Below are 20,369 nucleotides of genomic sequence, written 5' to 3' on the forward strand. Positions count from 1 at the left end.
GACAGAAGAAAAGGAAGTCATAATAAATCTTCTAACGTGATCAACTGTCAAAACAAATTGTTCATTCTGTTTTTTTAGTTATTCATAATAAAAGAAACTTTATCTTATATACATAGATAACTTTTCAACAAAGAAAAACAACTAGTTAATAATTTTAAAGAAATTTAAGGTTAGTACACTTTTAATTCAAACAGTGTTCCTTTTGTTTTGTTTAAATTTTTATTTTATCTTAATACAATTGCATTTTTAAAATATCAATGAAATGATGTGTTATCGTTTCATTATTGTTTATCATCATCAATATGTAAGAAATTGTGGTTTCGAAACAACATTAATTTTTTTTTAATAAATATCCTTCTCTTACGATGGCCCTTATTTAGTCTCTTTGTACTACTTTTGTTAAGTTTGCTTAGCCTATAAAAAGTGAAGACACAAAAATGTAGAAATGTAAATAATTTGTACTAAAGGTTATTTTCGAACGCAAACAAAAGAACACAATACGGTTAACGAGGGAGTTTATCCAAGGAATTAATTAATCATAAGAACAATGTGAATACATGATAATGTGGGCTTTCCTTTTTGGGCTTTTTGGCATGCGTGATGGGAATCCTTGGTAAAAAACCATAAAACGTAGCCAATCTCTATAGTTATTTGGAAAAATTGGAATAAAATCTGGGTATGAAAAGAAATCTAAAAAGGACGGATTCAAGCGATGGAAATGTGCTGGAATACAACCACGAGATGGGAAATTATAGGACACTCTGCGGGTCAGTGTAACCTCAAAGCAATTTTTACCTTGCATGACAGTCATGAATTCTGAAAGAAACAAGACAAATTTATATTAATCATACAATTGAAAAAAATCACTCAAATTTACCATCAAAATCCACAGTGCCTGAACCATCAGCATCAATTTCTTCAATAATCATGTCCAATTCATTGTTCGATAGTTTGTCATCCAATTCATGCAGAATGTCACGAAGTACTTTAACAGTCAGATAACCTTTGCCTTCTTTATCGTAGACTCTGAAGGCTTCTTTGAGTTCTCGTGCCACTGCTTCGGCATCTTCTTCAACTTCTACGAATCGAGCCGCCAGTGCACAGAATTGGCTGAAGTTTAATTTTCCGGTCTTAGCTTTGTCCTGCTCCATTATGAGATTCTTAATGACTTTATCCTCCAACTTTTGCCCCAACATTTCCAGGATGGTTTGGACATTTGATGTTTCAATGAATCCTTCATTCTCCTGATCAAATGCTTTGAAGGCGTTTCTTAAAACTGTTAAGTTTTTTTTTTTCAAATACAAAAATATTTTTAATTGATTTGTTTTTGGAAATAAATGTTTAATAATTACTTCGGAGTTGTTCTTTGTCGTACTCTTGTTCACCCTATGACATAAGAAAGAAATATTGTTATAAGAAAATATAATATTTTGTTTAAACAGATGACAATGGTAAGAAGAATCAATAATAGCTAAAAATTATAATATTAAAGACTGTACGTTCGATGTAAGAACAATTTAGGGTAAAACAAGTTAATAATTTGTACAGTTAATTTCATTGATGTAATTCTTAAATATTAATTTCATCTGAATAATAACTTGTTTTGGAAACAATTTAAGTAATTATTTAAATCGTATTGAAACATGTCTTTTTTCTGTAATTAAAGTACCTAGTAGTTTTTTGTTTTTAAAATGATTTTAATACAACATTTTTAGATTATTATTGGTGCAAATTATTTATTGTGTTCGTCACATATTATTGCCTCTTATATTTTTGAAACCAAGAAAAGTATTGTGAAAGAAATTATAGATAGAAAATCGTCACAATTGGAAAAATATTATCTGCCATGCGCGTTGAATTCAAAAGGATTGTCGGATCGAATTGCGGTGACTCATAAGAAGCAATTTAAATATGTTTGCGTGCACGAAATGGGAATGAGTGTAAATTCGACTATTAAACAAATAACCGATTCTTTTATAAGTACAAAATCAATTTTTTTGTTCTCTTCTTCAGTTGATGATATGAGATAAATACAAATGTTTATCGTAATAACATTGGGATGTCATTTTGAAACAAAAATTAAATATAGAATTCAAGGATATCAATTGGTTAATTATGTTTTCACTTCATCTTAAGGGTTGCATTTAAATTAAATCTTCACTTTCTAAAAACTATATATCCTTAAAATCAAAATTTGAAAGGGAAATACATTTTTCTTTAAGTTTTGTTAATCCCACAAAGGATACACCTCATCTTTTTATCAAACGTAAATAGCTGGCAATAATTCAATAAATTAATGTGATTTTAATATGTTAATAAATTAATGTCATTCCACGTCGTCTTCATAATGTTAATTATGTGTTACACTTTTGTAGAGAAAATACTGAAAGTTGCAAAAGATCTAAATAATAGAAATATCAATGCAATGCAATTTTGCAACTTCGACAGCCCGAGCCCACCAATCGGCGAAGCAGCAAAAATTTCTTGCGTAATTTGCTTATTTTAGGTGGTGATATTATATTTTGCGTATTACTTTTATTAAAATTAATTTTTTAGTTGTTTGGTATGAAGCGAACATATTTTTAAATATCATACAATTATTTTCTTTGGACATTTAGTTATCCTTTAACATTTTTTTAAAAATTTTAATTTAACACTATTTTTATCTTATATCATTTGTTTATACTAATATACCATTTTTTTGTAAGATTTTGTGTTTCAATCCGGCACGAGGAGACACTGGACAGAATTTAGTTTCTGCTTTATTTTTATATAACTTCCTTAGTCAGGTCTGTTTTGAAAAAAATTAAAATTACGAGGAGTCTGATCACCGACCCGAACGTGTTAACCGCACCGAATTTCTGTAATCACTCAAGACTTGATCTAAATCGACGATAAAAAAATACCTTTCGATTGATATGTCTAAATTTAAATCGACAGTAAAAATAAAAAGTAAAATGTAGAAAAATAACACAAACAATAAAACTATTTGTTATTTGTATTTAATTAAGCTGTGTTTTTGTAATAGAAAAACAAAACTTTTTTAAATAAACTTTTTCTTGTTTCTCCCACTTCTATGTCAGTTGGTATTTTATCAGAGAAGAATATAGAATTGAATCGATCCTCTTCGGTTTTGGTTATTCGTTTTGTTAATGAAGTCTACAATGGCCAAAAACCACTGTCTAAACGCCACCAAGAGTAACGCTCGTTTTCTATGCTTCGTCGTTGAACCGAATCGATACCGAAATTAAATTTGGAATTCTGTTCACCACACACTCTCACAGTATAAAAGTAAAAAAATAAATTAAATAAAATAAAAAAGAATTAAATAAAACGTTTTCTATCACAAAAGTTCGTCGTTTGTGTACTTGCAGCAGTTTATATTGCAGAATCGATCTAGCATCAAAGGCATCCCTTAGACACCCCCTCCCATGATCATCGAAGAATACTCTTCTCTGTGGTCTGTACGAAATTCACAATGTTTAGTCACCCGTAATTTCGTTAGCGGCAACAGAATAATGTTGATGCAACAAATTGTGGGAAGATTTTTTGAAAAGAATGAATTAATTCCCTTTAAAAAAAAGAAACACACTGTTAAATCGATCGATTGCGAAGGTTCACGACAACGGCGACGACGGAGGTTTTGAAATGGTGACCACTCAATAAAAAGATGCACGACTTGCTGCAGAAGCAATGGAAGATCGTTTGACCATTTCGAACCATGGTCCCTCAATGTGTCAATAGGGACAAGAGTATAAGAGTCTTCGTGCTTAGCGATTTGGTAGTCCCATAGACGCGGCGACAACGATGACGGAGGAGCGGTTTATTTAGGAATTCAATTAGAATTTTTGTCTTCACCCAAAGGAACGGCTTGAGCATAGGTTCTTTGTGATGATGATGATTATTTATTTTTGGACACAAATAAAATGCATGCATTGAACTGCAATGCATGGATTTCTTGTTTTTAGATTTGTCTCTTGTCTGCAAAGCTATAAAGCTAAAGCAGATGTGCACGCACCTTGATAAGTTATTGTAGGTAATATGTTGTGTTTTATGCCCTAATTATTATTATTATATTGGCAGTGGCGGGTGCAAAGCCTTTACAGTATAATTAGATAAAATATACACAACGGTAAGTTTTTAATATTTTGCTTTTAACAGAAGAATCGAATGGTAGATCTAAGTTAACTATATATTCCTTGATGGATTCAGTAATATTGAATTATTAATTTACAATCGTGTTTTACCCTATTTTAAACTTTTAAAAAGCATTATTTCTGAAAACTGAGATTCGGATTATTTTATTCATGTTCTTTATATGATTGGTTATTTTTTTTTTATTGAGCATACTAATTTTCATATCCACGCCACTGTTTCAAAATTTCATCTTTCTCAATCAGGGACTCATCAATCACCGAGCCCTCATCGACTAAATGCACATTCGAATGCTCTCCACTTCATCAGTGCGATGGAAATTATATTCATATCTTTCGAATGCATTCAGTTGACAATGCAGAAAAATAATAAATCATAAAACATATACAGAGTTCCTGAAACTATCCTACCCATAAAGATGAAGACGACGACGACGAAGCGACGATGATGGCCCACTGGTTTGTGAATAAGCGATGCCAAATCTTAATAAAAGTGCTCCCATAAATTCCGCGACAATTTGTCCGTTGCAAATTAAATTTTTGATTAGGTCACATTTATATATTATCTTAGCTGAATAAGATCGAGATACTCGAGTTTATCCTGGTGGACATTCAAAGGCATACAACCATGTAACCTCCTAGCCATTTGTGGTAAGCGGTAGAGGCGTCGCGGTCGTCGTAGGTAAGCTACCTAAGAGTAGTCTACAGATGCGAAAATGTTCAATCAATGTGCCATAGCCGTAAAAATACTCTGATGATGATTAGTGTTGCGAATCTATTTTGAGTAAAATTCCTACAATCGACCAAATAACCGACCTGTTCCTATTTTGAGAATTTTGAAATATCAAAGTGAACACGTCGTCGACGTTCATTAGTAGTTTATTAATGAGGTAGCGATCAGAGAAATTATGACCAAATGCAAACGAGGTAGGCATAGAAATAGGAATCAAACTCATAGAGCTATTATATACTTGGCATACAACGGGGAAGAGGAGCATTTGTCGTTGAGTGCATTTAAAAGTTGGCAAAGGTTTCAGCTTCATGTGATATCTTGAAAATGAAAATCTACCTCATAAAAGGACTTTCAAACACCTTTAAGTATTGGATTACTTCATCTATGAATGGTTTCTTATGTTTTTTTGGACCATGTTTTTGATGGCATTGGCAATACTTATATTTTTAACATTTTTTTCGATTCGATTGGGAAAGCGCAACATTTATTTATTATTCAAGCTTTGTTTGTACATAAATAAATATTTATTGCACTACTTTTAACCATCGAACTAATTTAAAAGGGAACTGCTTTGATACACCCCCATTGGGAAACACACTCGTCACCGCATCAAAATACTTGGAATTGTTTTTTATTATTTGGTACAGGAATTTTTAATTTATTCAATTTAGATTATACGCCATTAATAACATGTGTTTTCTGACTTTTCAACATATTCGGAAATGTTTTATTGTTGGTTTTGATATAGTGAAGCGAGGGAGTGTTGATTGGTGGACTGGTGATGGGAGTGGTGCCATTGTTTTTTTTATATAAATTAAGTTACCTACATACAATCTACTTTTGCCCTTGATATCCAATCGGGATTGAAAAGGCTTTTGAAATTGAAACCACAAAAATTGGGCTAATTAAATTTGTTTCATTATATTTTTTTAAATCAATACCTTTGACTTTTTGATAGGTAGAGTGTTGTCACAATAAAATTATATTTATACAATGAAAAAGAATATATTGTGTACATACAATTAAGATTGCTGTTGAACTATGTATGCATAAGTTGTTAAAAATCAAGGTTAAAGTTTGCTCCAAGCAAATTGGCAACTTGGGTTTTATAGCTCTTGTATTATGATGTAATAAAAATTTAACTTCAATTTTCATCACTTCAAGAATAAATAGATTTTAAGGCGTATCGAATCAAATTAACAATTAAACTATTGTATGTTTACCTTAAATGAAAAAACAGTCAACTAAAAATACTTTTTTAAGTGTGGTATTCAAATCAAACAATCTATAACACTGGATAATTCGTTTCAAATATTTAATTTCAATTTTTCATATAAACTTGCCTTTTCTTTCGAGATCGTCTTTATAGTAGCAGCAGTATAGTATGTTTGATTGAATAAAGTTGACATTTATAACAAAATAAATCATTTGTTTAAGACAGAGAAAGGAGTGCAGTACTCGTAATAAATAGGTAAATATATTTTTTTTTTAAATAAATATTCATTTAAAGTTGTACATACAAAACTTTTGAAAGTCGATTCTCAAAATAGGCTCCTTAAGATAAAAAATCTATCGTTACCCAGTTCTTAAAAGTTTTAAAAGAACGTCGAAAAGCCATATCAACGAAAGAGGACGAAATGGCAATTTTTCAAAGTAAATATAACCAAAAGTACTTGGGAGAACGACTCACTTATTCTTGAGGAATTCGTTGAAACACCTAGAATAAAATATTTGAAACCGTAACACAGAATCAAAAAATGATTCCAATTGTCTACTCTTCTCAGTCTCAATGAAAGCGCAGATCTTTTCCAATAAAAAGGTCCCAAAAATTTCGCGACTTTAGCGACTCAAAATCAAAAAAGATTTGTAAAGTTACTTTTCAGAAAAGTTCAAACTATCAACTCGGGTATTATCTATCATTAAAGATGCCTGTTGGAAGGAAGTAAGTTTTATAATCCATTGTTTGGGTTTTCTGCAATACATTACTTTTGTCTGAACCTAGGTCCAAACGGGATTACTCACTGCAATTGATAAAAAATATTAAGTACTTCTCCTAATGCTTAAGTTGAATGACGACGTTTTGTAGAGCGGAATGCTTCGGAAAGCTTCTTAATGACGGGCAATACGGTTTTCGTAGCAATAGGTAAACTGGTGATCTCATGGTTCATCTCACCGAACATCGTTTGGAGAAAGTAAGATTATTGCACTTGACATTTCAAAGACATTTGATACAGTCTGGCATCTTCCTCATTCATCGAAAATGCGTGCTTTTGGTATTAACGAATCTCTGAATTTTCTTTCGAACCGTTCAATACAAGTTGTTTTGGACGAATTCAAGTCTGAAACTAATAATATAAATGCTGGTGTGCCCCAGGGCTCCGTTTAGTCTCCGACCCTTTTCTTCATTTTTATAAATGATCTCCTGTCTGCTACTTCTAATCCAATATATTGTTTCGCTGACGATAGCACTCTCAGCTTTTCATATTCGTTTCAAGACTCACAACCCTCCTCTTCAGATGTGGAACTGAAACGGCAAAATATGATAAGCTCATTAAATTCCGACCTACACAGCATTTTTCAATGGAAAATACCGTGGAATTTTCGAAATCCCAATGCTGTATTTTATTCTTTGAGTGAGGTATACCCTCTTTGCCGCTATCCATGAGTGGCACTTGCATAAACGAAACTGAAAATCTTGACATCCTCGGAATGTGCATCAGCAACCACCTTTTGTGAGGCGATCACATAAGTGATGTCGCCAAAAATGCCGCAAGATGTCTAGGTTTTCTGAGAAGATGCAAGAAATTTGTCTCCCCGTCTGATCTGACTACAATCTACAAAACCGATATACGTCCGAAACTTGAATATAACTCCCATCTCTGGGCTGGTGCTCCAGTAACTTTTTTAAGCTTCTTGGACAGTATTCAAAGAAGAGCTTTTAAAGTGATTGGTGACAATTTCATCATCAACTTGTTAACGTCACTTGAACATTGACGAAAAGTTTCTTGTCTCGGCCTTTTTTAACGTTATTTTAATGGACTCTGCTCTAGTAAAATAGGTAGTTGCATTCCTCCCTCAAACAATTTAACTGTAATACCCGCGCTTCTAGAAATGCTCATCAGTTTACCCTTGAGCCCAATTTTGGTCGTACTATGAAGTGCAGAGATTCATTTTTAGCCGTACTAAGCGAATGTGAAATGCCTTGCCACCCTCTATCTTTCCTTGTCATTGCAATGTTCATTAATTCAAAATCAATGTACACCAACACCTCTTATCCAACCCTTCCCTATTTTCTTAGTGCTCACTCTGTGTCTTTGGCATATTAAAGGTATTTAAAACCCTTTTAGTGTTCGCTAATTATATAAAAACAGCAAAACATACCAAAAACCTTACAAAAGTAGAACGGGCTAACTTTCCACCGTACCTCCCTTTTAAAAGTGTTGATTTTGCACATTTTAGTTATAATATTGACTCATTTAAAATATAAGGTTTTCAAATGATATTCAAAAATTTAAAATCAATTACATTTAAAATTCAAAACACAATTTTAAATACAAATTTAAAAACTTAAAACAGATGTAGGCAAATGTTTAAACACTTTAACTTGTCAATAAGTCTCTGTTTAAAAAGTAGCAAGAATGATTTGTTGACCTAAAGCATATTTTTAAAAAGTATACAAAATATTAACTCTTAGACATAAGACCATTCTAATTGTTAACGAAATTACATCTTTATTTTACTAGGCACTTTTATACAAAGATTATTATTATAGTTTTTTTTCGTAATATATTGTATACATTTTTAATAATTATTATAAACATAAAATAAATGAAGCATAGAAAAGATTTTGTTTAAATATTTTTGATTTATATTTCTCTGCTCTACAGATACATCCAATTGTCTTTTTTTTTTATTAAAATACATAAAACATTTTTGTAAGGACTAGAATTGACTCATTTTAGCTTTTCAGTTTCTACAAATAGTTAAAAAATAAATGAAAATTTAAATTATATTTTCTCAGCCCGTGTGAACATCCAACTTCAATTCTAAATAGCAATTGGTGCATTAAACTACATTTATATTAAATTTACACAAGTAAATAAAATTATTCAACTTATCAACCTCATGCGGGTAATCCAGAGGCCAGAGGGACTGTTTTTGAGATGCAAAGCTGTCTAGTTTTGACAGGTGACTTAACAGTTCCAAGTTATGCAGCATTAAGGCGAATGGCCTTGGTGTCATAACTTTATGCAAATAATGTCAAATCAGCTCTGTATTGTATATCACTACGAAACAATTGGTGTTTATGAATAAAATGCATGGGAGATGTAATGTTTTGCCAACAGTTGCTATTTTTGATTGAAGTGTCCGTTTCAAGGCGTAAATGGTAAATAAGAATATTTTATATTATGTCTATGTCTATGCACTTGTACGTTATTGATTTAAATGTTAATGTTGCTGAATTCGCTGAACAAGGTGGCATGAAGGTGCAGTACGATGCTATCTTTGGTTACATTTAATCATCGCCTCCAGTCATGACTTCCATGAATTCTGTGCAAATATATAAGATTATTAGAATAAGTTTTGATTTGTAATATATTCTGTAACACTTACCATCAAAGTCAACAGTGCCGGAACCATCAGAGTCAATTTCTTCAATCATCATGTCAAGATCATCGTTGGTGAGTTTGTCGTCGAGTTCACGCAGAATTTCTCTTAATACTCCGGTGGTGATGTAACCGTTGCCCTCTTTGTCATACAAACGGAAGGCTTCTTTTAGCTCAGCTTGCATAGCTTCGGCATCTTCTTCAACAAGGAAACGCGCAGCCAAAGTTGTGAATTCCTCGAACTCAATTTGTCCTGAGCCATCTTCGTCGACTTCAGCGATAATTTCGGCCAACACGTTGTCGTCCAATTGATGACCGAGCATACTTAGAATGGTGCCAACCATGGTGGCTTCAATGTAGCCATTCTTGGCAGGATCGAATGCATTGAAGGCATTTTTAAGCACTATAGGTAGAAAAATTGAATTAATATGTCATAAAGAAATTTCTAAAGATTCATTTTTGTCTAATCTCAGTTACTTTGACCCTATTCTACAACTGAACTAGATCTTAGAAATTTAAAGAATACTTATTTATCTTCGAACGTACCACATTCTTGTGTAAATCTGGGTAAAATTTATTTTGACTTCGTTCGACCTTGCGGCTAATAACTGTTTTGTAACCTACTATAATAATTTACTCCAATCAACTAGCCGTCATCAGACGTTAATTAGCTTTGGGGTCCAAATAAATACTTAAATACTAAACAAACTATCAACTATCCGTTTGATGGATTGACAAACATCAACGCTCAGTCAAGCACACCCATCACAGTTCGAGAGGAAATTTATTATTCGATACCCAAGTCTACGTCATTGTACTGCGGATACTTATAGGAGAACTCCAAAATAGCCTTTCGAAATATCTCTTGTCCATACGAGCTAGAGCAACAGGTATCTCTGTAGGTATGGTATATGCATAATATCTTGAGTTTGACTGGTTTGCCACTGTCGCGTCGGCTGGCTGGTTTGTTGAACGGTAGCTGAGTAGAGCTTAATCCTCTGGGAAAGGCTCGAAACATTCTCTAGCTGTTGAGTAAGCACTAAAAGCAAAGCACAAGAGCACGCGATCGCGCAGAATCCATTGGGCCCGTGTATCTTATATCTGTCACATGAGTGTTTCAATATTTTAGTTTTGACTTGTGTAACGAGTTGTGTGGGTAGAGCACAGCAGCATTATTAAGTTGAATAACCCGCCAGCAATATACCTAAATCACCTCAATTCCCTTTCCCCATTTCTATTGGAGGAATTTCAAAGTTTTGCTAAAAGATACATTCGAATCGAACAAAATAAAGTGTAACCTTAGATGGAGTTATACGAGATAGGAGCTTTGTTACTTAGTATAAAATGTAAGATTCTATATTTGCGGTCTTGCCGTCTTGTCTTATTCCGTGAAAGAACATCAATTTGCGGAAGATTCGACGACAGGTTCACATCAAAACTATGGGAAAATTGAATTCAATACCTTCCAGATGGTATGATACTCTCGGTTCAATAAATCCAACACCGTTGTGTGTTGTGTCTGAAAGCCATGGCGGGTCGACCTAAATCGAGGGTTGGTTCAACACTTGAATTTCAGTTTTCGCTGCATGTGAAGTAAACTTCTTTAATGTACCCCTCAAGATCATAATACACTGTAAGTTAGATCATGATGTCTTTAGGCTTGAAAGGCTGATCTTGCATGTTGAGGGGTATATCAAACAACTTGTGGTTAGCGAGTGTAGCATAGCAAGTATAGCTATTTTAGTGTGTCTAGATGCTGATAGTTGGTTACGACATTAAACCGCACGAGGCCATGGCTAAAAACACTGCAATGTATTTTATACTTACAAGCAATTTGTTCTTTGTTGAGCTCATCCTGAAATTGAAAAAAGAAAAACAAATTAATAGGAATAAAATAATAAAGTATTATTAAGAGAATATTATTCATTAATAATTTTTGATGAAAACATGCTACAGAGTGTGAAGGATGAGAACCTTATAAAAAAAGTTTCTTGGAAAATGAGTTCAACTATTTCCATATTACTTAGAATTCTAGCATTTGGTGAATTCCCACTACAGTTTAAGAATTGTTGCGATAAAACTAATAAGCCCTTGCTTTATAAACAAACAAATTTGTTGTTACTTAAGCGGAGTATAGTCTAAAACAAGCAAACTTGCCGTTAAGCCATGATTTCAAAAAATATGTATACATCCGCATTTTAGTTGTAGCAAGTATATTATAAATTGTTTTTGGTACATAATCAAAATAGTTATATGTTTTCTATTAAACATTTTTCGAGATTATATAAACTTAGTGTGAGATGATATCATGTTATGAAATATACTAAAATGAAGAGTGAATCTGAAAATTCAATCCTCAATCTGAATTTGAAAATGAACCTTTAAATAATTATTGGAAATGCTAGATTCGAATTGCCGGCGTTTAAGAGTTTTAAAAAGTGTTACCCGATTAAATACCTTTTCTATATGCTTATACACATTGATTTTAAATTAATTGTTATTTAACAAAAATTAAGTTTGAAATTCAATAAAAAAAATAATAGTGAGTATACCAATTATTGTTTTTCTAAGAATTTATAGTAAATAATTAATGTCCCATTGTAAAATTTAAGATGAATTATATTACCTTTCAAATTCATCTGATTTCAAATACATATTTATATGTGTGAAGATTGTTTATAGATTGGCGACAACGCAACAGAGCTTTAAATTATATTTCAAAATGTATCTTAATTATTTGGAGTAGTTTTGTAATCAAAGTCATATAACATATATCTTTTCCAAATTTCATTGAAAGTAACCGAAGCCAGCAAATATCTAAACATCCATTTTTGTACATATAATTATAACTTACATAAACATTCTAAAGTGGAAGACAAATATGTGTACCATATGAAACCCCCTACAAATGATGTACAAGTGCATAGGTATTGTTACTTGTGATAAATTTAGTCAAAAATATTGTTCCTTATTATAGAACACGAACAAAAATCTATATTCTACTTCACAGATATTAACTCATAAGAACCTATAGTGATACAAATTAAGTGGTAGATATTTGAACATACTCGCAGTGCACACCACCCCCACGCCTAACAACATGAGGTGCATCCATGAGTTCATCATCTCCTTCAAATGTCATTTATCATTGAATTTTAAATAAATATTTTAAATTTGAAAAATATCTCTCCGTGTTAAATTTAACATTTTATGTTACAGCACCAGCAGCAACAATAAAAATAACACAACATCGCCATCATCACCACTCCGCCGCGCCACCGCTCCGCCACGGCACCACGGTACCACAACTGTCCTTCATGTACGAGTAGGCCGACCTCGAGAGCATCCATCGGATGCATGGGTTAAGCAATACCAATGCATTAGGTGCCTAGAGCAGCATCCACAATAAGATGATTTGCTCCTCTAACTTGGTGCCATCTTAGAAAATCAGCCGCTATCGTTTCTATGCACTTCTATGCTAAATTGCCTGCGATCTAAATATAATACTTCGCCTAAAATAATACACTTTTACAATATTCATCAAAAATCTTTGTGCAAAACTATGTAACCCTTCGTCTTGCGATGCACCCAAGAATAACTTCGGGGATTGTGTAATAATGTATGATATGTTTGTATGAAAGTCCGCAGATAAGGTGACAATTATTTTATAAAACGCTTTTCTAAAAACAAACATCAAACACTCACCATGGCAAACTATTTTACGTAAAACACAAAACAAGAATTCAACACCAAATATTCACAAAAATACGAGGGACAAAAACTTGACACTTGACAGCGATTTACAAAAAAATCAGGATCAAAATTTCGATGGTTTAGGATCTTTTTTGGAAATGTTTTGAGTTCTATTTATGACGAGAGTTTAATAAAAAAAAAAACAGAAGAAATTATTACAAATCGAAGCGGTAGTTATTGCGGAAGAATTTATTGAGCTTGAATATCTAGTGGAATCTTTTGGTGTGTTTTAAGGAGCTGAGGACCGCGCACAACACCTCCTCAATCGATCGGATACAGAATAATAAGTCCAAAAATTATTCTCGCAATTCCTCACTTTTTTCAAGTGTGAATTTCAAATATGTGGTCGTGCAGTGTGGGCAGAAGTTGCTAAAACTATGCCGTGGTGCACCCAGACATAAAGCATCCGAAGTGCTAAATCAGCTGTTACCAACAACCACCACAGCACCAACCACACTCAAAATTTGTAATTTTTCAAAAACCAAAAAACAACAATACAATTTACACAAAAGACAAAAATTTCTTTTATTTTCTCGAGACTAACTATAAGTTTAAATTAAAAATTAAAAATCAAAAATTAAAAAAAAAAGTTTGTACAACTATTATTCTTTTTCTTTTTGTTGCACTTTGAAGATCGATGGGTGCCCGAGTAGAAGAAGAAAATAGTTTCGCTGATTCTATATCTTCGCACACGGATTATAAAAGATTGACGAAGAAAAAATCCTTCGACTAAAATGACAAAGAGTAATATTCGAATGTAGATTTTTGCACAAGGGAAAAATTTTGTATTCTTTTCTTTTATTTAAATTTGTTTTTGTTTAATTTTTTCTTTTTTAATTGTTTATTTGTGTAAAAGTTGCCTCGAAATTACAACACCGAGGCGACGAAGAAAACGACGGCGACGATGATGTTTTGTTGCACTAATATTGCACTATGCCAAAACTGCAACTGGGTGTCAAAAATAGGATTTTAGCCAAGAAATGTTGCTTATATTTGAACATTGTGAGGATTGTGTTCGGAACGGAAGATCAGCGCTGTTTTGAAGAAGTATTCATTTGTTTTCGTTCTGCCTTACGAAACACGAAGGCAACGCAACCAACTACGGCAACGGCCAAGGAATGCAGGCGCAGGGTATCATTTATTTGCTTAGTTGTTGGTGGTTTTGATAATTAATTTTTTGGTGATCGCTCTTGATTTCAAATGATTTCAAATCCATTATAAATTTCGTGTGTTAAGTTCAAAAATATTTTGTTAACTATGCACTGGGGTTGCTTGTCAAATCCATATTCTTTCGTTCCTACGATAGCCGTAGTTTTTTAAGGCTGTATTAAAATTGTTTTAGGTAACGAATTTTCGCTTCATTTTTAATTACCGAAGCATTGTGTTCCATTGGAAATTTTTCCAAAATATCAAGCAAATATTGGTTCGGTAATGACACTTCTTCTTTAAAAAGACCAGAACGCTATTATTTCGAATGTAAAATGTTTATTAAAAACGGTGTTACAAAAAAAAAGTTTGTTTAAAATCGGTTGATTTTTGGTCAAGTAAATGTTGGAAGAAGTATTTCATACCATACAAACAAATGCATAGCTTTAAAAGCCTAACTCTACCCTAACTAAACCTTTAAGTTGTTTTTTTTTTTAAATCCATTTTTTGTTAAATCTATTAAATAGATGTTTCATTTTTACTTTTTGCTTAAAAATGACATGATAGCTAAAAAATAGGTAAAGATTTAGATTTGAACCTGCATATGTTTGCCTCAGTCAATAATGTTGTAGCTTGTTTTCTTTCCGAAGATAGCTGTAAACAACCACTTTTCATTTGCTTAAATTGTTGACGATCGAAAAATAAAAAAGAGGCTGGGATGCGACCCACACTGATAACTTCCCAACCCGTCTGTCGATTTGTCTTGTTTAAAAGTTTGTCTATATGTACTTGTATCAATTTTTACCAAATTTGCGTACTACTTTTTGTAGATTTTTTCATGAAAAAACGGACTTTTGGATTTTTATATAAAAATCATTGAATATTGAAAACAATATTTTCTGTAAAATAAATAAGTTTGAAGCCAATATCTAAAATTTTTGAAAAGATATTTGAGTCGAAAATCAATTTTTACCAACTTTTGTTAATTTTTTTTAGGTTTTTAATTTTTTGTACAAAAACTATCAATTCGATTTTTTTCAAAATTTTACTGAATATTAACAACAATATTTTTTGAAAGATAAAAGTAGATATAAGACAATATCTACAATTTTTGAAAAGATATTTGAAGTCGAAAATCAATTTTTACCACCTTTTATTAATTTTTTTTCGGTTTTTAATTTTTTGTAAAAAAAACTGTCAATTCGATTTTATTCAAAATTTTATTGAATGTTGACAACAATATTTTTTGAAAGATAAAAGTAAATTAAAGCCAATATCTCAAAGTTTTGAAAAGATATTTGAGTCGATATTCAATTTTTACCAACTTTTGTTATTTTATTTTCGGTTTTTAATTTTTTGTAAAAAAACTATCAATTCGATTTTTTTCAAAATCTTACTGCACGTTGAAAACAATAGTTTTTGAAAGATTAAAGTGAATCTAAGCCAATATTTCAAAGTTTTGAAAAGATATTTGAGTCGAAAATTAATTTTTACCAACTTTTATTATTTTTTTTTAGGTTTTTATTTTTTGTAAAAAAAACTGTCAATTCGATTTTTTTCAAAATTTTATTGAATATTGTTTTCAATATTTGTTATAAGATAAAATAAGTTTTAAGCCTAAATTTTAAGTTTTTGAAAAGATATTTGAATCAATATTCAATTTTTACCAACTTTGAGTAATGTTTTTTTTAGATTTTTATTTTTTATAAAAAAAACTGTCAATTCGATTTTTCTCAAAATTTTATCAGATTTCAAAAACATTGTTCTCCGTTGCTCAAAATTGTTTTGGAGATGAAATTATATTTTAGTCGTTAAATTTTGGAGGTGACAATTATTTTTTTTCAGTTTTTTTGATTTATAAAAAAAACCGTTAGATAGATTTTTTTCAAAAAATATGTATGTTTGGTATCACGTTACAATATATTATATAAAATTTAATTCAAGTCTCTAACGTTTTTGGTTCGTAAGATATTTAGGGTTAACCAAAATTTTCACCTTTTTTTTAAACTGCTATAGTAAAAAAACCACCCACGCAATTTTCTTGAGAGCCCTTTCTGCATCTTTCTGCCTTATTATCTGTATAACAAAATTTATTTGGAGTCGATATCTCTTCTGGTTCTTGAGCTATGGACAACGAAAAAAACGTCGCGAACGTACGGACGTACGGACGTACGGACGTACGGACATACGGACGTACGGACGTACGGACGTACGAACGTACGTACACACGCACGCACAGACATCTTTCTAAAAATCTTTTATTTCGACTCTAGGTACCTTGAAACGTCGAGAAATGTCAAAATTTTCAATTTGACAAATCGGACCCATTACAATAACTTCCTATGGGAAGTTAATAATAGTAAAAATCAATTTAAGAATGGAAGCATTTATTGAAACGTTGTTAATTATTCTATTTTCATTAAATTTACTTTTTAATTTCTTAGACCAAGCATTTCAAATTATATTGACCATTATAAGTGACCATCCATGTAGTTCTTTAAGGACTATATTGAGCAACCATCCATCATATTTCCAAAATTTTGTTTCTTCAAGAAAGGTAAGGAAAATGAAAGAAGAACTTTTCCTGAGTTTGACAAGGCTTCGGTTTGTAAGTCAAAAATGATAATTTTTTGTGAGAAATCAATTGATGTTTGTTTTACTTAAAGTAATATAATAGCAATAAAATCAGATACCATGAGCCAAATGGCTACCTTCGCAGTACCATGTTCTTTTCATGAAATTTTCCATGAGCAATTTCAGCTCCTGATTTTTCCTTGTGCCATTTTAAAGGTCTTAAATCGATTGTGAATCATTTGTATGTTGTACATATATACATAGCTTATGTATCTCTTATGCGACTTCAAGATAAATATTCTAAGGACGTTATACCACAATCAAGAAGTCATTTTTTAGAAATATAATGATCAGGAAATGTTTCTTTATTTTGTGAAGTTAGAAAAATTCACGATTTCTTTATAGTGAATTTTGATAATTTCAATATTCTGTTCCAAAGTAACAGCTGCACAAATAGCGAGCCACTCAAACTTAAACGTAGTATTAGAAAACCCTTTACATTTTTGATAAAATGCAGACATGCCTAATAATAGACGTAGCCGTTTTTTGATAGGGCGTAGAACTGTCGTACCAGAGGTCTTGGGTTCAATCTATGATAACGCCACCTAAAGTGCTAGGAATTGCCAAATCCTCCAAGAGTCATGAAAAGTGCTTTCTTAAATTATAGGGCCGATAGGTGCCTACCTACGGACACGGAGCAATGAGTGATTTAGCATGTGCAGCTTTGATTATTGCTTATTATTGAATTTGGTGTCCAAAAAATGTGTTCCTCTTGTTTAATTATGTTAACTCTATGAAAACATGTTTGTGCAGGCAAGGAAAATTCAAATTTTTTGATTTTGTTCAAACCGCTCAAACACGAATCATCGCTACACATTACTCAAACAGTTTGCACAAACATTTTTAAAACAACAAAATACATTCGTTTTCTCAAACAGTTAGTGTAGTGTATGGGCCCTATTAGTAATTCAGATTTGGCATACAAATTGTAGGTCCCCTCCATCACTGTCTTTACTCGCACAGCAGTTGACATTTTTAAGTCAGTAGGTCCTAGTTTTTGAAGAGCTATTGCAATACCTACTTTATTTGTATGTCTTATTAAAATAAAGCTTGATGACAGCTTTGTGAGACACGAAAAAGAAAAATAGATTTAAGGAATGGCAATATCTTCTCAAAAATGATTATCCAATTACGATTAGATACCTTGACTTTTCCAATTTTCCATTAACATTTTTGTTGCAAGTTTAATAAATTTGTTTGATGAAACTTTAAACAATCTACTTTGCGGTAGGAGTACATGTTTTTCTTGTAAAAATAAAAAATGGAGTATAGTTAGATGCAGATTCTGTGCACACGAAAATAGCAGTAGTTTTATAAAAATTAAAATTAGAATAAGATTAATTTATTTATAAGTAAGGAAAAAGTGCTGAAATAATTTAAGTTACTTAAAGTTTGCTTATCCTAAATACCTTTTTGCAGAACAGGCTTGTTTTATTTTTAGTATTTTAATTTTTTAAATAAATAAGAGTTTTTAGTATTTTAATTTTTTAAATAAATAAGAGTTTTAAATTTTGCTGTATACTGACTCTTATTCTGTCACTATTTTTTTGATCTATTTTCTGCTTTCTCAATATTGTTTACGACAAATTCCTTAAATGGCTTCAGACACTTAATTCAAACGCAATTGGTACAGAGTATTTATTTTTGAAAATGAATTGGGTTCGTTTTAAGAAAACACACACCTGCTGTAATATTGTCGGTGATTTTTTCTATTATAAACTAAGAATTCCTTTTTTTACCAAGGTATTAGTTGTTCTCCGAAAATGTTTCGACAAACTTCTTTATAAATAATTGTTTAGTACTATTGTTAACCTTTTTATTTTTAGGAGTAAAGTTAAAATAAAGACATATTTTCGTTAATACTCTTTTTATTCTACCCTACAATATCAATGATAAATACAAACAAACTAATTTAAAACAATGTTAAAAATCAATAAACATTGTATTTATGATATTTAAAAAACCACTATAAAATATTCAAATAAAAAACTTTCAATTTTCTTGGAATTTGCAATAATCAGTTTTGAATAATCATTATTTTATTTTTATTCGTCAATATTTAGACCTGTCACTCATGAAGAAAAATAATGAAGAACTAGATTAGAACAGAGAACAAAATAGTTTGTTTAAAAAAGAAATTTGTATTAAGAAAATAAGACGAAAACAGCTACGTGTACGTTGATATTTAAAAATTAGATAATAACGTAGGGAGAGAATCAGTTTTAGATATTTTGTTTCTTGTAAGACAAAAAACGTTTTTTAACCGAATTTTCAAAATTTATCAGACAACATTTCACAAAATTAAAAAATAATAACTTTCATAAATATGAATGGTACTTCAAGTCCTGTGAGGTAATATTTAAAAATTATGTAACACCCTACGTAAGACCACTTGACTCATACAAAAAATAACTAACCACTCAGAGTTTATTTAAAAAATAACAATAGACATTTCCTTGACCTTCACCATTTTTGAAAACGTAACGAACAAGTACAAAAGTGTCCTACTAAGAAAAGCTATTTTTGATTCTTATAAGCAACTGTCGTTTTGAGCTAAATTAGGTGTTAGGTAAAAATAATTTGCCAAAAAAAGCAGCTTCCACAAAAATTTATTATTAAACTTATTAAGGATTATTTATTTTTTTCAAGCATTTGACTATGATCTTAGCTCTTGCATAACTGGCGAAACTTAAATAGGACTATGAATAATTGTATTATTTAATTACATTAAGCACTTTATTCAAAAAAAAGAAAGAAACTAAAACTGAAACTGATTAGATTCAAGAAAAATTAAAAACATTTATTTACCATTGTTCTCGACATTTTGAATTATTTTGTTTTGTTATTCTTTAGGGGAAGTTAAATCAAAAAAACAAAATCACTTGATTGATGCAAAATCAAAAAAAAAAAACTTTCACAAAAATGTCTTGATGTCGATAAAGTATTTTTCGACTATTTCGATTTGAGGAAAATTCACCTCCGAAACGTTATCAATTGAATGACGAAGAAAGACTGGACGTGTTCCCACAGCTCCTGGACGAGAGAGAAAATTTAAAATTTCATTAACGCTGAAATGTACTATAATCATATCGTCATATTTTTTTTATATATTTTACGTAAATTCTCTGAAAAATTTTCAATGAACGTGTACTGAACTGAGCTGCATTAGAAACACACTTATGTCTAACATCACGCGGTTGACAGTTCATTGAATGGCAATTCCCCAAAAAAAACTTTTTCGAAACTGCAAAGTAACATTATAACATTAAAAAATAAATAATAAAAACCACCAACTAACACATCACTTTTGGAAATTGAAACTTTTTGGGACATTAGATTTAG

General features: G+C 31.2%; 2 protein-coding genes across 3 annotated transcripts; both read right to left on the minus strand.

Moving 5' to 3' along the window:
- Nucleotides 1–200: 200 nt before the first annotated feature.
- LOC129952555 (troponin C) lies at nucleotides 201–3,630 on the minus strand. The gene is made up of 5 exons (XM_056065188.1): nucleotides 2,695–3,630; nucleotides 1,353–1,386; nucleotides 878–1,276; nucleotides 796–816; nucleotides 201–414 (listed from the first exon to the last, which is right to left on the minus strand). Exons 1-5 carry the CDS (start codon nucleotides 2,695–2,697, stop codon nucleotides 410–412), a joined length of 462 nt encoding a protein of 153 aa, XP_055921163.1. The 5' UTR covers nucleotides 2,698–3,630; the 3' UTR covers nucleotides 201–409.
- A 4,968-nt stretch (nucleotides 3,631–8,598) lies between these two features.
- Nucleotides 8,599–20,039, minus strand: LOC129949297 (troponin C). 2 transcript variants are annotated; one of them, XM_056060669.1, is made up of 4 exons: nucleotides 19,836–20,039; nucleotides 11,322–11,349; nucleotides 9,502–9,897; nucleotides 8,599–9,438 (listed from the first exon to the last, which is right to left on the minus strand). In XM_056060669.1, exons 1-4 carry the CDS (start codon nucleotides 19,848–19,850, stop codon nucleotides 9,404–9,406), a joined length of 474 nt encoding a protein of 157 aa, XP_055916644.1. In that variant the 5' UTR covers nucleotides 19,851–20,039; the 3' UTR covers nucleotides 8,599–9,403. The 2 variants fall into 2 exon arrangements, with proteins under 2 accessions (XP_055916644.1, XP_055916645.1); XM_056060670.1 differs by lacking the exon at nucleotides 19,836–20,039 and adding an exon at nucleotides 13,200–13,653.
- Between the last annotated feature and the right edge of the window lie 330 nt (nucleotides 20,040–20,369).

This window comes from Eupeodes corollae, chromosome 3 (assembly GCF_945859685.1).
Source record: "Eupeodes corollae chromosome 3, idEupCoro1.1, whole genome shotgun sequence".
Taxonomy (NCBI): domain Eukaryota; kingdom Metazoa; phylum Arthropoda; class Insecta; order Diptera; family Syrphidae; genus Eupeodes; species Eupeodes corollae.

Bases quoted from the DNA above. Each gene is read 5' to 3' on its own strand.
- LOC129952555 (XM_056065188.1), bottom strand. The intron at 1,277-1,352 runs GTAATTATTAAA...AAAACTTAACAG, and splicing joins CGACAAAGAACAACTCCGAA to TTTTAAGAAACGCCTTCAAA. The intron at 817-877 runs GTAAATTTGAGT...TGTTTCTTTCAG, and splicing joins AGGCACTGTGGATTTTGATG to AATTCATGACTGTCATGCAA.
- LOC129949297 (XM_056060669.1), bottom strand. The intron at 9,898-11,321 runs GTAAGTATAAAA...TTCTACCTATAG, and splicing joins CAACAAAGAACAAATTGCTT to TGCTTAAAAATGCCTTCAAT. The intron at 9,439-9,501 runs GTAAGTGTTACA...ATATTTGCACAG, and splicing joins CGGCACTGTTGACTTTGATG to AATTCATGGAAGTCATGACT.